At 41.0% G+C, this 17,218-nt stretch overlaps 1 protein-coding gene across 2 annotated transcripts in view; it reads left to right on the forward strand.

The window, feature by feature from the left end:
* LOC140491968 (protein KIBRA-like) overlaps positions 1-17,218 on the forward strand; it is a 154,463-nt gene that overhangs the window by 29,205 nt on the left and 108,040 nt on the right. Inside the window, exons 2-3 of one of the 2 annotated variants that reach the window (XM_072590508.1) lie at positions 13,402-13,511; positions 13,763-13,966. In XM_072590508.1, coding sequence (XP_072446609.1) covers positions 13,402-13,511; positions 13,763-13,966 — 314 coding nt within the window. Of the gene's footprint in view, positions 1-13,401; positions 13,512-13,762; positions 13,967-14,931; positions 15,130-17,218 lie in introns of those variants that run through there. The other variant, XM_072590509.1, reaches the window with a different exon arrangement.

Raw genomic sequence — 17,218 nt, forward strand, 5'->3', positions numbered from 1 at the left:
CTGAAACCATTACTTTTCTTTAATCGAGGAATGAAGTGTGCACTGAACTGTCACATAATGCATGGTTGTTTGACTTTAGGTTTCTCACAGACATAATGTCAAAACAGATGAATTGTGAACTTCAAAGAAAGGACATATACTTGGCACAAATGATCAGTGCTGTGAATATATTCAAACTGTAACTGTGTCTGTGGTCCTCCCAATTTAAAAAAAAGTGCTGCTTCACCTCCCAAGTCTGAAGGAAATACCTGCGGGGGAAAACAATGAGCAATTAAATGGTTTCACCCAGAAAACCTCTGTGTATACCTGAGGAAGTCAGCAGAGGAATTCAACAGACAATATCAAGAATTGGTTAGAATGGAACAAATCATCACATTTGTCTCCAGTCCATTTCTTCAAGTAGAAATGTGGGTTGGCTACTGAGTTCCATCAGGTGTTTAATTTACAAAACAGTGGAGTTGATGTAGAGATGATTACTACGCACAATAGTACTGAACTGAAAGTCAATCAAAGGACAGCGATTCTGTGGACTCTTAAATAGAGAAAAATATCCATTTCTGCCATCCTATGCTACTGAAGTAAAAGCTCACTTTAGCTCCACACACTTCAGCAAGACAGCACTCTCCCAAATTAAGGTAATCAGCTCCTCTAAGTATGGCAGCTGTTTCAAAGTTACCTATTTGCTGATTATATATGACGAGCAGGTCTCATACCAAACTCTCACTTTAAGGCCTTGGCAGAAAATGTGTTGTCACAGGTGTCACACTTCAACTGTTTTTTCTATATTTTCTTCAGAATAAATCCTGCATTGCACTTAAATTTAAAAATTGATCCTGTGCTTAAAAAAGGGTGGACCACTTATCTAGATGGTAATGGTTCCACATTTGAAAGATGGTGCCTGAGGTGAGTTGTTGCAGTGCATCTTATAGATGATGTAATGCTGCTACTCTGCATTGGTGGTGGAGAGAGTTCAGTGTTTGTGGTTTTGATGTCAATTAAGCTTTACCCTGAATGGTGTCAAAAATGTAGAGTGTTGTTGGAGTTGCACACTTCCAGTCATGTGGGCAGTATTTCTTCACAATCCTGACTTGAGCCTTGTAGATGGTAGGCAGGTCTCGTCGACCCAAACCTGATTAGTGCCCAGATCTTTTTGCAGTTGGACATGGACTGCTTTAGTATCTGAAGAGTTGTGAACAGTGCTGAACATTGGCAATCATTAGCGAACATTCCCATTTCTGACTTTATCATGGAGGGTTGTCCATTGACAACAAAGCAGCTGAAGATGATTGGGCTACGACAGTACCCTAAGAAATTCTCACATTGATGTCCTGGAGCTGCAATGGCTGACCTGCTACAGCCGCATTCACTTTCCTTTGTACTAGGTATGACTTCAACCAGGAAAGATTTCACCCCCTTTGATTCTAATTTTGCTTAGATTTGTTGTTATCACACTCGGTCAAATGTGGCCTTGATGTCAAGGGCAATTGTTCTCACTCCCCTCTGTAGTTCAGACTGAAGCTATCATTTTAAGTTTATTTAATCCATGGAATTAAATATCTTGAGCATTTTTAACTGTTCTCTCTGAAGTACCTCATTTTAGGTTGGAGATGGTTGAATTATTTCCATCTCCCTTGAAACTGACAATCAACCTCACTGCTGCATTATGCTTTGGCGTTCAGATGGTCCATTTCTATGTGCATTATTCCCAGTGTAATTTAATCATTTCCCTTCAAATTGATCCATGAGCATTGCTTTGTTCACTAATACCTCACACTTTTTAACATTGAACAATATAGGTTAGTATGTTTCTGACTCCGAGCAGAGATATCAGATGCATAGATTGTAGTCCTTCAAAGTTCTCTAGGCTCTGGAAAGTCCCATTTGGTTTGGAAATTGTGAATATACTGCTTCCTGTTTCAAGAAAGGAGAGAGAAATAAGGAAACCCCAAGCCCATTAGCCTTGCATATTGTCATCGAGAGAATGCTAGAATCCATTATTTGGAAATAGTAATTAGACATTTAGCATATTTTAATATAATTAAGCAGTCAGTACAGTTCTGTGAAAGGGAAATTATATTTGACATGTATTTAAGGGGATAATAATTAAGATGGATAAAGAGGGGACCGTTTATATATATTTTAATTCATTAAGAAGCCATTTCACAAAGATAGGATGTTGTTGGGTGTATTGTTAGCATAGATGGAAGATTGGTTAATGATCAGGAATCAAGCTCTGTCATTTTCAGATTGGCAAACTCTACCTAGTGAAGTTCCATAGGGATCAACCTTGCGACTTCAACTATTTACTATCTAAGTTAATTACTTGGATGAAGGGACTGTATTGTCAACAAACTTGGCTGCAATATAAAGTTAAGAAGGGTAACAAGTTGTGTGGAGGAACAAAATGCGAAGTGGTATGGATAGTTTCTGAGTTGGCAAAAATTTGGTAGCTGGAATACAGTCGGGGTGGGAGGGAGAGAATGGAAAGTTATCCACTTCAGCAAGAAGTCTAGGAAAACTGGTATTATTTAAATGGTATGACAGTACTGTGTCTTTTATGAGCTGTGTTCTGTCCTATCTCTCTTTTAGAGGGGTTTTATCAGCATTATGCTGAAATGTCTCCTTCAAAAGGCAGGTGGGAAACAGCTTTCGCCATTTCCCTAGGTGTTTATTTTAAAATGAGACAAAAGAATTGTGAGTGGGCAAGATCTGGGCTCATTTAGATGCAGGAAGTCTTTTGGTTTTGCTTTCAGTTAGTTGAGATGGTTTCTGCTTGCTGCTGAAGCCAAAAGCTTGAATCCTCTGCTGCTAGACAACGAGGCCCCCTCTTAAAAAATCAACAGGGGCAGATTGTTTCTTTGTCTTTGGGCTGGAGAGAGACAGCACATGAGAATCATAACTGTTTGCCGTATTGCATTTTTACCAAAGCATGCGTTTACGGAATGCTGCCTATATTGAAACAGTTGATGATTAGTAGTTGAATAATATATAACCTTTTTAAGTACTTCCAACAGAATACAATTATGCCGCTTCTTCTTTTGTATTTTAGCTATGTGGTAAGAATAAAGTCTGTTTTGATTAAAGCTTAATGGTGCACCAATCGAATCATATCTGGAACACAGAGCTTATACTTGCCTTTAAAAATATAGAACAGTTAGGATCTAGGCTATCTCCATAATATTCTTTAGGGATCTGGTCTAGTCCATAACAATGAAGAGAGATTGCAGCATGATCCAGTCCAGAGTAAATCTTCATGTTCTTGCATGTGAATCTCAAACAGTATGCAGGTACAATAATTAATTAGGAAGGCAAATGGATGTAGGCTTTTATTGCAAGGTAAATGTTATTTTAAAGATATCAACTCTTGCTCCAACTGTACAAGGAATTGGTAAGATCACATCTAGTGTTGTGTTTACATTTTAATCCTCTTTATTAAATGAAGAAATGTGGATTTTGAAGGCAGTTCAGAAAGGCTTACTAGGTTGATAATTCTGGGATGAAGGTATTGCCTTTTAGAGTCATAGAGATGTACAACATGGAAACAGACCCTTAGATGCAACTTGTCCATGCTGACCAGGTATCCTAACCTAATCTAGTCCCATTTGCCAGCACTTGGCCCATATCCCTGTAAACCCTTCCTATTGCTATACCCATCCAGAATGCCTTTTAAATGCTGTAATTGTACCACCACTTCCTCTGGCAGCTCATTTCATACATGCACCACCCTCTGTGTAGAAAGGTTGCCCCTTAGGTCCCTTTTATATCTTTCCCCACTTCACCTGAAACCTATGCCCTCTAGTTCTGGACTCTCCCACCCCAGAGAAAATACTTGTTCAATTTATCCTTTCCATGCTCCTTGTGATTTTATAAACCTCTATAAGATCACCCCTCAGCCTCTGACACTCCAGGAATTATAGTCGTGGTCTGTTGAGCCTCTCTCTATAGCTCAAATCCTTCAATCCTGTCAACATCCTTGTAACTCTTTTCTGACCCCTTTCAAGTTTCACAACATGCTTCCAATAGGAAGGAGACCAGAATTGTGCACAATATTTCAAAAGTGGCCTAACCAATGTCCTGTACAGCCCCAACATGACCTCCCAATTCCTATATTCAGTACTCTGACCAATAAAGGATAGCATACCAAACACCATCTTCTCTTTCCTATCTACCTGCAACTTACTTTCAAGGAATTATGAACCTGCACTCCAAGATCTCTTTGTTCAGCAACAATCCCCAGGATCTTACCATTAAGTGTATAAGCCCTGCTCTGATTTTCTTTTCCAAAATGCAGCACTTCTAAATTAAACTCTATCTGCCATTCCTCAACCCATTGACCCATCTGATCAAGATCCCATTGTGCTCTGAGGTAACTTTCTTCGCTGTCCACAACACCTCCAATTTTGGTGTCATCTGCAGACTTACTAACTATACCTCCTATGTTCACTTCCAAATCATTTATATAAATGACAAAAAGTCATGACTCAGCACCGATCCTTGTGGCACACCACTGGTCACAGACGTCCAGTCTGAAAAGCAACCCTTCGCCACCACCCTTTGTCTTCTACCTTTGAGCCAGTTCTGTATCCAAACGCCTGGTTCTCCCTGTATTCCATGAGAACTAACCTTGCTAACCAGTCTACCATTGTCGAATGCCTTACTGAAGTCCATATAGATCATGTTTACCGCTCTGCTGTCATCAATCCTCTTTGTTCCTTAAAAAAACTCAATTAAGTTTGTGAGACATGATTTCTCATGCACAAAGCCATGCTGGCTCTCCCTAATCAGTCCTTGCCTTTCCAAATACATGTAAGTCTTGCCCCTCAGGATTCCCTCCAACAACTTGCCCACCACTGATGTCAAGCTCACCAGTCTTATGAGGAAAGGATGAGCCTGTTTTTATTAGCGTTGAGGGGAATGAGATTACTTCAGCATTTAAGAGTCTTAGGAGCTTAACGGGTTAGATGTTGGGAGGATGTTTCCTCTCATGGAGGAATCTTGAACTTGAGAACTAAGTTTCACAATAAGGGGTCTCTCTTTAAGACTGAGATGTTGAGGAAATTGGTTCCTCTGAGAGGGTTGTTACTCTTTAAAGTTCTCTTTCCTAGATGACATTGAAGGCATTGTGTACATTTATTGCTGAGTTAAATAGTTTTTTGATCTATATAAGGGAGTCAAGTCAAGTATTATGGGAGATGGCATTGAAATGGAGTTAAGATCCAAAATCTTATTAAATTGGCTTAGCAGTCTCAAGGAGCCAAATGATCTACTCTGTTTTTATTTCTTATTTTCTAGATGCGATTTCCTTTAATATCATCTTCTGTTGTACAGCTGTGGTTTCTCTTATTTGGTATCTACAGCTAAACATAACCAGACAATCTGGTAATGCCAACCTTTTCTGTACCCATTTGGCTAATTGAGAGAAGCCTTAAAGGCAAAACACTGGCTGTCCCAGTAACAGGAACAAAATAGCGCAGAAAGTATTTTGTATTAATTTCCTCATCTCAGTATTCAAGTGACATCATCCTCAGGCCATCTGTCATTGACTTGTTAATACCATCAAGTTCTTCCTATTCTACTCTTCCACAAGCTCCTTGTTGTTAGACTATGTTAATTGTTGAGAAGATTGATCTTTGGTTTCCCACTTTATCCTTGTTTGCTTTCCATTTCCCTCTGCTCAGCATCAACTATTTTCCTTCCCTAACACAAGATGTGTTGGAATGACTTTGTCATATGTGCTGAAGAAAGGTAGTTGTTGCTTCTTTTATTCATATTAATCTAGGTTAGTCATGAAACCCTTGCAAATAAAAACTTTTATCACTCTTGCCCCACCATATACCATGTGCAGTGCAACCCCTTTTAATTCATAATTTCTTGTCCTTTAATTCAAATTATCTAGAAAGTCAAATTTGTTTTGAGCACAAAGTGCCTTCTGTGCTTTCTATTACTTCATTCAAATTGCCATAAAAGCTTAAAAAAAGACATTAAAATATGTTTGTCTTAATCTGTTTTACTCAAGTACTTCAAGTCAAATTGCATGAATGTTGTGTTTTTTTTTCAGAAGAAATGTATTTTTTTCAGAAGAAAATATTGTTTTTACTCATCTTATGCTATTTTCGATGCAAATTGCATTCTCAATTCTTGTTCTATGATTGAGTGTGACTCATCCTCTATAACTTCTAGATTAACCACATGTCTACCTGAAATTAAATGGTGATGGTTAAGTGTTATAAAGACACACATCTGAATATTTCTGTGTCAACATATCTTCATATCTGTCTGTCTCTCTGTCCCACCTCCTAAGATTATCAGAATGAAATTCTGTGCTGACACAACTTGAAGTTAGAATGCACTTTTTAATTGTTTTATGGCTTTTTAATGGTTTATCTGTGCTTTAAGTGCTCTTTAAAACTTATTTTGTGTACTCCAGACAAATAGAAGTTATTTCTTAATTAATCATTTCTTTACTAACAGTGTTTAAACCTCTTTTTGAAATCATTTTGCATTAATGCACATGGTAGTAACATTCTCCAGTTTAATGAAACTATTTGTAGTAAATAACTGTGCTTTCCTGAACTGTTTGCACTTACTCATGTTCTACTGTAATAGGATTGATTGGCATCTCTGCACCTTGGCTACCTCTAGCTACCTAAAGCTCTTGAATTTTGCCTTTTTAAGAAATAATAGAGATGTACAGTAACAAAACAGAATGATGATGATGCAGAGATATTTATAAAAGTAATAAATGCTTTACTGAGGATTTAGTGCTATAACTGCTTAACATAGCACCCAATATAAGATGGTGCAATGCCCAAAATGTATTCTACAATTGCCAAGCAATTTTTGTCAAATGAAGAACTTTTTGTTATTAGAAATAACATTTAAATTACATAATTTCTTTTTTTCTGGTTATGTATCTGTCTTTGATGCCTTAAAACAAATGTTTGGCTGGTTCCTTCATGCCTTTATCTGGGTTCATTCTTGAAGGAGCTTGACTAAAATTTAGTTAAATGGTGTACATGTTTGATGTGAGTGTAAATTTATTAATCTAACACCTGAGCCAGATAAATTTGCAGTATTCCAGGGGACTGGCTCATGATGGAAATTTGTAATTGGTAGCCAGGTTTCTTATCCAATTGACTCCAGTTAACCTTGAAGGCCGTATTTCATTAGATTTTATATCAGCAAGAAGTAGAGAACTCTGAAATCTCTTTGATTTTAGCTGGTTAAATTGAATTCATACAATCAGTTTGACTTTTAATAACTTGCATTCAAGCTGTCTGGACTTAAACAAATGAAACATGTGTGTCCTTGGAGAAATAATGCAGTTTATTTTCAGGCAAACAGAAATGCTACCTTAAATTAAAACAGGAATGCTGGTCAGCAGGTCTGGCAACGTCTTGTGGAGAGAGAAGAATAATGCTTCAAGTTTGTGACATTTCATCAGAACTGGAAAAAAATTAGAGCTGTAACAGCTTTTTAAGATACAATGGGCAGGTCAGCAATTGGGAATTCTGTGGTGTTCGGTTCTTTTCCAGGGGTTTCACACACGAGATGCAATTCGTGCACACCAACTTCTGCAAACAGTTAAAGTTTATTAAAGCTTGTCCAAGCTAGGTGACCCCCTTTGATACTCTTCACATGCAAAGTCTAGTCAGAAGAGAGGCCCCGAACAAAGAAAAAACATCCCCTTCATTCAGGTCAGTTGGCAATGCTTTCAGATGCTCTGGCCACTCCCCCACAGTCACATCCCACTCAAGACAACCCCCAGTCACTCCCTCACATGTTACACCAGGTTCAATGGTAGAATGAACATAGAACAATACAGCACAGAACACCTAGCTTAAGCACCTATCCATGTACCTATCCAATTGCCACTTAAAGGTCACCAATGATTCTGACTCTGCCACTCCCACAGGCAGCGCATTCCATGCCCCCACCACTCTCTGGGTAAAGAACCTACCCCTGACATCCCCCTATACCTTCCACCCTTCACCTTAAATTTATGTCCCCTTGTAACACTCTGTTGTACCCGGGGAAAAAGTCTCTTACTGCCTACTCTATCTATTCCCCTGATCATCTTATAAACCTCTATCAAGTCACTCCTCTTCCTTCACCTTTCCAATGAGAAAAGGCGTAGCACTCTCAACCTATCCTCGTACGACCTATTCTCCATTCCAGGCAACATCTTGGTAAATCTCCTCTACACCCTCTCCAAAGCTTCCACATCTTTCCTAAAGCGAGGCAACCAGAACTGCACACAGTACTCCAAATGTGGCCTTACCAAGGTCCTGTACAGCTGCAACATCACCTCACGACTCTTGAATTCAATCCCTCTGCTAATGAATGCTAATACACCATAGGCCTTCTTACAAGCTCTATCCACCTGAGTGGCAACTTTCAAAGAGCTATGAACATAGACCCCAAGATCCCTCTGCTCCTCCACCTTACTAAGAACCCTACTGTTAACCCTGTACTCCGCATTCTTATTTGTCCTTCCAAAATGGACAACCTCAGACTTGACAGGGTTGAACTCCATCTGCCACTCCTCAGCCCAGCTCTGCATCATATCTAAGTCCCTTTGCAGCCGACAACAGCCCTCCTCACTATCCACAACTCCACCAATCTTCGTATCGTCTGCAAATTTACTGACCCCACCCTTCGACTCCCTTTTCCAAGTCATTAATAAAAATTACAAACAGCAGAGGACCCAGAACTGATCCCTGCGGAACTCCACTTGTAACTGGTCTCCAGGCTGAATATTTACCATCTACCACCACTCTCTGACTTCAACCGGTTAGCCAGTTCTCTATCCCACTGGCCAAATTTCCCACTCTTCCCATGCCTTCTGACTTTCCGCATAAGCCTACCATGGGGAACCGTATCAAATGCCTTACTAAAAGCCATGTATACTACATCCACTGCTCTACCCTCATCCACATGCTTAGTCACCTCCTCAAAGAATTCAATAAGACTTGTAAGGCAAGACCTACCCCTCTCAAATCCGATGCTGGCTGTCCCTAATCAAACAGTGTCTTTCCAGATACTCATAAATCCTATCCCTCAGTACCCTTTCCATTACTTTGCCTACCACTGAAGTAAGACTAACTGGCCTGTAATTCCCGGGGTTATCCCTATTCCCTTTTTTGAACAGGGGCACAACATTCGCCACTCTCCAGTGCCCCGGTACCACCCCCATTGACTGTGAAGACGAAAAGATCATTGCCAATGGCTCTGCAATTTCCCCTCTCGCTTCCCACATAATCCTTGGATATATCCCATCAGGCCCGGGGGACTTGTCTATCCTCAAGTTTTTCAAAATGTCCAATACATCTTCCTTCCTAACAAATATCTCCTCTAGCTTACCAGTCCGTTTCATACTCTTCTCTTCAACAATACGGTCCCTCTCATTTGTAAATACTGAAGAAAAGTACTTATTCAAGACCTCTCCTATCTCTTCCGACTCAATACACTGTCTCCTCCTACTGCCCTTGATCAGACCTACCCTTGTTCTTGTCATTCTCATGTTTCTCACATACGCATAAAAGGCCTTGGGGTTATCCTTGATCCTACCCGCCAAAGATTTTTCATGCCCTCTCTTAGCTCTCCTAATCCCTTTCTTCAGCTCCCTCCTGGCTATCCTGTGTCCCTCCAACGCTCAGCCTTATGTAAGTCTCCTTCTTCTTTACTAGATATTCAACCTCCCTCGTCAACCAAGGTTCCCTCACACGACCATATCTTTCCTGCCTGACAGGTACATACATATCAAGGACATCCTATGCTCCCAACTTATGCTCCTCAGATCCTGTCTTGCAGCATCGTATTTACCCTTCCCCCAATTGTAAAACCTACCCTGTTGCATGCACCTATCTCTCTCCATAACCAAGGTGAAAGTCACAGAATTGTGGTCACCATCACCAAAATGCTCACCCACTAACAAGCCTATCACTTGTCCTGGTTCGTTACCGAATACCAAATCCAATATGGCCTCCCCTCTGGTCGGACAATCTACATACTGAGATAGAAAAGCTTCCTGGACACACTGCACAAACACTGCCCCGTCCAATCTACTTGATCTAAAGAGCTTCCAATCTATATTTAGTAAGTTGAAATCGCCCATGACTACTACCCTGTGGCTTCTGCACCTTTCCAAAAACTGTTTCCCAATCTGTTTCTCCACATCTCTGCTGCTATTGGGGGGCCTATAGTAAACACCCAACAAGGTGACTGCTCCTTTCCTGTTTCTGACTTCAGCCCATACTACCTCCAAAGGCAGATCCCTCTCGAACTTCCTTTCTGCAGCCATTATACCATTTCTAATTAGCAACGCCACACCCCCTCCTTTTTTTACCACCCTCCCTAATTTTACTGAAACATCTGTAACCAGGAACCTCCAACAACCATTCCTGTCACTCTTCTATCCACGTTTCCGTGATGGCCACAACATCGTAGTCCCAAGTACCAATCCACGCCTTAAGTTCACCCACCTTATTTCTGATACTCCTTGCGTTGAAGTATACACACTTGAACCCATCTCTGTGTCTGCAAGTATTCCCTGTCAGTGCTACCTTCTCCACAGCCTCCCTACCTTCTTGGACGTCCTGAAAAATAGCTAACCTACTTGCTGGACTACAAGTCCGGATCCCATCCCCCTGCCAAATTAGTTTAAACCCCCCCCGAAGAGTGCTAGCAAACCTACTTCCCAGGATATTGGTGCTCCTCTGGTTCAGGTGCAACCCGTCCTGCTTGTACAGATCCCACCTTCCCCAGAATGCAGTCCAATTGTCCAAATACTGAAGCCCTCCCTCCTACACCATCCTTGCAGCCGCGTGTTCAACTGCACTCTCTCCCTGTTCCTTGCCTCACTGTCACGTGGCACCGGCAACAACCCAGAGATGACGACTCTGTCCGTCTTAGCTTTTAGCTTCCAGCCTAACTTCCTGAGCTCCTGAATGACCTCCCCACCTCTCTTCCTACCTATGTCGTTGGTGCCAATGTGCACTACGACTTCTGGCTGCACACCCTCCCCCTTAAGGATTCTGAAGACACGGTCCGAGACGTCTCAGACCCTGGCACCCGGGAGGCAACAAACCAACCGAGAGTCTCGCCCATGTCCACAGAACTGCCTGTCTGTCCCTCTAACTGTAGAGTCTTCTATAACTAGCGCTCTCCTCTCCCCCTTTCCCTTCTGAGCCTCAGAGCCGGACCTCGTGCCAGAGACCCGGTCACTGCAGCTTACCCCTGCTAGGCCGTTCCCCCCCAACAGTATCCAAAGCGGTATACTTATTGTTGAGGGGAACGACCACAGGGAATCCCTGCACTGCCGGCTTCCTCCCCTTCCCACTTCTAACTGTTACCCAGCTACCTCTGTTCTCTGGCGTAACTATGTCCCTGTAGCTTCCATCTGTCACCCTCTCAGCCTCTTGAATAATTCTCAGTTCATTCAACTCCAGCTCCAGTTCCCTAACGCTGTCTGTGAGGAGCTGGAGCTGGCTGCACTTCCTGCAGGTGAAGTCAGCAGGAGCATCGGTGGTCACCCCTACCTCAAACATCCTGCAGGAGGAACATTCCACTGCCTGCACTGCCATAACTCTACACTTAGTCTCCAAAACAAGAACACCAAATAGCTTACTTTTTTTAGTTTAGAGGAGGAGGGAGGGTGGGAGACATTACACGTGTAATGTCTCTGGTTCCTTCACAATTACTTACCTTCCCGACCACCTTTGCGCTCCGACTTCACTTCCGCCCAGCTGCTGCCGCTCTCTGCTGCAAAAAGACCGTTGGCGTCGAGGTAAGTTCTTAAATAACAATTACTTACCTTCCCGACTGGCTTTGTGCTCCGACTTCACTTCCACCCAGCTGCTGCCGCTCTCTGCTGCAAAAATGAGATCATCCTCAGAGCTAATGTAAATGTAAATGCCTTAATCCTGGGGAGTTGATATAGAAACGATTTCCTGACTTAGTGATTCCCCAAGACAATGCAGGTGTGACATACCTAGCTTCAGGGAATGGCTAGAAAGCATTTCTGAATGGAAGAGATTGAATTATAGTTTAATTTGATAATAGTAGGAGGAGTAGTAGCAAATAACTGTCGAATTAGAGTGAGGGTCATTCGCATTCTTGCCTGACTGTCATCTTCACCTACTTCCAGAATGTCCACTTAGTGTAGTTTGATCCTATATTATTACATTAATGTCCAGAGAAATATTCCCAATTAATCTTTTAACATTACATTGGCAGGTACCTCACCACTTCACTCCCCAAAGCCTGTCCACCATCTACAAGACACAGGTCTGGAGTGATAGAATATTCTTCACTTGCTTGGATGTGTGCATCTCTATTTGAAGTTTGTGGCCATCCAGTTCACTTGCTTGGTATCTCATCCATTACCCTAAATATCAACTCTACCACTAACAGACATCGGTATGAAGTGTGTACCATCAACAGGATGCATTGCAGAGACTCATTAAGGCTTTGATGACAGGATGTTCTGAACCTTCAATCTCTCCACCGAGAAGCACAAGGGTAGTAGATGAACGGGAGCACTGCTCCTTGCAACATTCCTCTCCAAAATTCCACATCATGCTAAGTCAGACCTATATAACTGCTTCTTAACTGTTACTGGTTTAAAATCCTTGAACTTAGATTATGGCAGGTACTTCATTAGATTGTGGCAGGTACCTACCCCATGGACCATAACACTTCAGGAAAGTAGCTCACCACCACTTCCTGAGAACAGCTAGGAATGGACAATAAATGCTGACATTACCAGTGATGCTATGTCCTGAGAACATTTTTTCTTTAAGAAGCCACCAAGAAGGTCCTGCTGCAAGCAAGACAAAATACCACAGAGTTTTGAATGACCCATTGGTTCAGGTTTTCCTCTCACTGGGTTTTTTGTCTGCATCCAATATTTACTTGCTTTTGATGGAAGCCAAACCTTTTTCAATAGGCTGCACCAGGTACAGCATTCCTGGGTGAATTTCTACCAGGACTTGGGCATGATATCAGTCTCCCAAGCAAAGCCTTTTAGCACTTGTGCCTTTGTTGCACTTTGAGGTCTTTACTGTTTGACTTTCATTTTGTGTGCCAGACCTACTCCTTTTGTTTCTAGACTGATGTTGGAACCTAACTGAGGCTATCCTTCTCTTGCTGATTCTTACATGTGTCGTCATCAACACAGACAATCTCTTGAAATTATAGCCTAAGAATAGCCATAGAATTTTGGGCTTCCGACCTGAAATTGTAACTCTGTATAAATACATGTTATTATTCTTCAAGTCGTCCTTAGCTTTTTTGCGTGCATTTCATAAATTTCACAGAAATTGTTATTGTAAGAGGCTGCTCTAAAACTAATGTTAATTAACTGTTGGTAACTCGGAAGCTTTTTTTTCTGTTTTGTAGATGGACCAAACCCCTCTCCTTTGGTGATTGCGTAGGAGATGAGTTGCCTTTGGGTTGGGAAGAAGCATTTGATGCACAAGTCGGAATCTATTACATTGATCACAATACACGTAAGCATTCCAATTACTTAATTATATTACTTCATGTCTAAATGTTCAGTCAATTGAAAACTGAAGATTAAGATTTATTTGTAACTTCAAGAAAACTGAGTTGTGAATTGTTTTATATTACTTCATCAAATTCCATCAGCAGATTGTGGCATAATCAAGTTGCTGAACCATTGAAAACCTTAAACAGATTATCTTCATTTTTGTTTTTAAAAATGGATGTAAATACAATTTTGTGGATTACTACATTTCAGAGACAACACAGGTAGAAGATCCTCGAGCTCAGTGGCGTAGAGAACAGGAGCGCATGTTGAAAGACTATCTAATCATAGCGCAAGATGCACTAACTGCACAGAAGGAAATTTACCAAGTAAAACAACAGAGATTAAAATTGGCCCAACATAAATACAGGCAACTAAACGATGTCTGGAAGGATAAGTCAAGTTCTCAGACCAGCTGTGAGTACTGATAAACTATTGTCTTCGGCTTAGAGAAACATTTGTTAATTTTTAATTGTAGTGTTGTATTAATTGAGAATTTATTTTGCTTTCCTAATTAAAGTATTTATTTTAAAATTTAGGATATAGATGTTCTCTGCTGTGGAACTCATAATTTTCATGGAATTGACCTGCTGTCATTGGTGTGTCTGGCAGGCATGGCATGGGAAACTTGATCATTGCAGCAGTGGGTTTTGCTTTGACTGTTTAGCTCAGCCAGGTATTAGCATCTGCCTTAAAACTTTCTAACCAATTTCAAAATTTGGGTGTGACCACTCACATTTGGCAATGCAAAGGGCTTTATTTAGTGGGATATCACAGGGGATCAGAGTGATTGCATTCTACATTAGCTCTGTCACCTCTGAATGGAAGTATCAACTTGACTTGCTCTTCTTTCACGAGGGTTTTTGGAGGCTGAAAAGATTTGCAAAGAGGTGTTGTTTTTGGTAGAAAGTCTGTAGCCTCGCAGAAAAAACAGTTGATTGGAAATTGCAGATGCAGGAGTGTGGTCCCCAAAACCAGGATTCAATACTGCAACCGGTTCAATTGTATCATAATGGCAGGAAGGTTGAGAGGCATAAAATAGTTTTAGATATCAACCTCTAACTGGCACACTAACTTCTCCAGCATTTTCTTGAGCAGGGGTCATTAGAATATCACATCTGTAAGGTTTCACTCATTCCTTGTTAGTTTTGAGGCCATGACCTGACTGCTATTTCAGAACAGTTCCTTACAACCTTTACAAATGTTATCTTGTCATCCTGTCTAACTATTCTACTTTTTTTCCTCATTTAAGGAGAAGAATGTGTTTAACCTGAAGGAGGAGCAGAGAATTGTTGGTTACCCACAACTTATAACCAGTCAGAGGAAGAGGCTTTTGAGATTGGCAGGGTTTATGAACATGGTGAATGGCTTGGGGTGGGGAAGGTGGAAGATCTTCCACGTATCTGGTGACAGATTTAGATATCCCACTTCTATTTGGTATACAACATTGATTTCTGAGAAATGCTGTCACCACCAGCTGTCATCTTGACTTTGAACCCTTACCTCATTTCAGTTCCAATTCATGTCATAGATCCATCCAGGATGATGTTGGAGTTGAACAGAAGGAAACCAATGAACTGGTGAGAAAAATTATAAAGAAGGCTAAGAGAATGTTAGCCTTTATATCTAAAGGACTGGAGTATAGGGATTCAAACATTATGTTGCAGCTATACAAAACCCTGGTTAGATTCCACCTGGAGTGCTGTGAGCATATCTGGGCAATGTATCTTAGGAAGGATATATTGGAGTACAATGTAAGTTTACAAGAATGATAACTTACCTGGACTTCAGGGCTTATGAGGAGAGATTATACAAATTTGGAAGGTTGAGGGTGTTCTGATTGAAGTCTTTGAGATAGTAACAGGAAAGACAAAAGATAAAGATAAACTATTTCCACGGGTTGGGAAGTCTAGAACTAGGGGGCATAATCTAAAAATTAGGTTCAGACCATTCAGGAGAGTTATTAGGAAGCACCTTACACACAAAAGGGTGGTAGAAGTTTGGAACCCTCTCCCTCAAACGACAAATGGTGTTAGGTCATTTGTTAGTTTTAAATCGGAGAGATTTTTGCAAAGCAAAGGTATTAAGGGATATGGGCTAAGGCAGGTAAAAGGAGCTAGGCGACAGGTCAATCACAATCTCATTAAATTTTCTGGTGGTAACATATTAGTTGTGGCTATCCCTCAAGGTTGAGGATGATGGTCTTCATTCCGTTGGTCTATTTATGGGCTCTCAAGTGGCTTCTGAGTCCAATCTTGACTTTGAAAGTTCTTCTGCATTCAAAACAAGTAGTTCCAGATGGCAGATCGGGCTTTGATTGTTGCTGCCTCGCTTTCCGTTTTCTTCTCTTCGAATTCTGCACATCTGTTGGCTTCGAAAGTTGCTGTTCCTTCTTTAATGATGGTTTACCAGAGTTTCCTGTCCTTGGCATTGGTTTCCCAATTGTTGATGTCGATGCTACAATTTCTTCATGTTGGCTTTTAAAACGTCTTTGAATCTCTTATGTTGTCTGCCTCTTTTACATTTGCCTTCCTTAAGCTAGTAGATGTTGATTCAATTGATAAATATCTAGATAGTCAAATAAGCATGCTATACTCTTGAGGACATTTCAGTAATTAGCTGAATCAGGTGGGATTTCATTACAACCATTATTCTGTACCACCAATATTACAGGTTGAGTTGAGGGCATCTTGACTTTTACATGTGCAGTCTGTGGGAATCCAGCCATTGCATTAAATGCAGGCACCCTCTGGCCTGACTAGACTCAGTAGTATTGATGTCGATATAAATGGCAGAATTGATCTCCATTGGGGAGAGAATTGCGGGCAACAAATTTTAATGTTCTACAGATGTCACTAGCAGATTCCTGGCAGGAACAAAAGTTGAAGAAATTGAAGATGGTCATTGGTAATGCTCACTCAGCCCTCTTCCCAAAGAAACATTAACCTCCTTCCTAAAGGCTGCAGGTGTCAGCAAAGACCTGCTGTGAAAGCAGCTGCAGAGTTGGCAGTTGTTCTTGTTGCTCCTCCTGCTGATGTTTTGGCTATTGGTGCTGCTCTTGTGATGTTGATGTTGATAATTCTGTTCATCTTGTTCCTCATTTAAGGTCTGTGTAATGGCTGCAATGCTTCAATGGTGTGGTGAAGGCTGACAGGAGGGAACTGAGGGATCAAGTTTAAGTTGGACAGTATTCAGGATAGATGAAATGACTTCCAAAATCTGTAAAGCTATGAAGTCATCTTCAAACTCTGTGCGCACCAAACTTTTTACAAAGGCAGGGAAGTTGCTTTGCTGCTTTACTTATTTTAAAGGCTTTCCGGCTGGCAATGTCAATTGAGCAATAAATTAAGTAACAAATCCCCATCCAGGCAGTGAAGCCCACATCACCTGATAAAAGAGAAGTCTCCCTGTTGGGTTTTAGCTTTGTTGACTCGAAGTTAAATTCAGCTTTGGAAACTCTTAATTACTTTAAATAATCTGCTGTGAAATATGTCAGGGGGCGGTGGCACTGGTATCTGGATCTTCTTAATTAGAGATAGGTACACTACCACGTCAACACAAAACTCTCTGGATACTCAAAATTATTTTAATCAACCTGATCAGGTGTTCTTTGACATTCCTCTGGGGCAGGTGAAATGTAAACTTTCTGGCCCAGAAATAGTGACATTA

The sequence above is a fragment of the Chiloscyllium punctatum genome, chromosome 20 (assembly GCF_047496795.1).
Source record: "Chiloscyllium punctatum isolate Juve2018m chromosome 20, sChiPun1.3, whole genome shotgun sequence".
Taxonomy (NCBI): domain Eukaryota; kingdom Metazoa; phylum Chordata; class Chondrichthyes; order Orectolobiformes; family Hemiscylliidae; genus Chiloscyllium; species Chiloscyllium punctatum.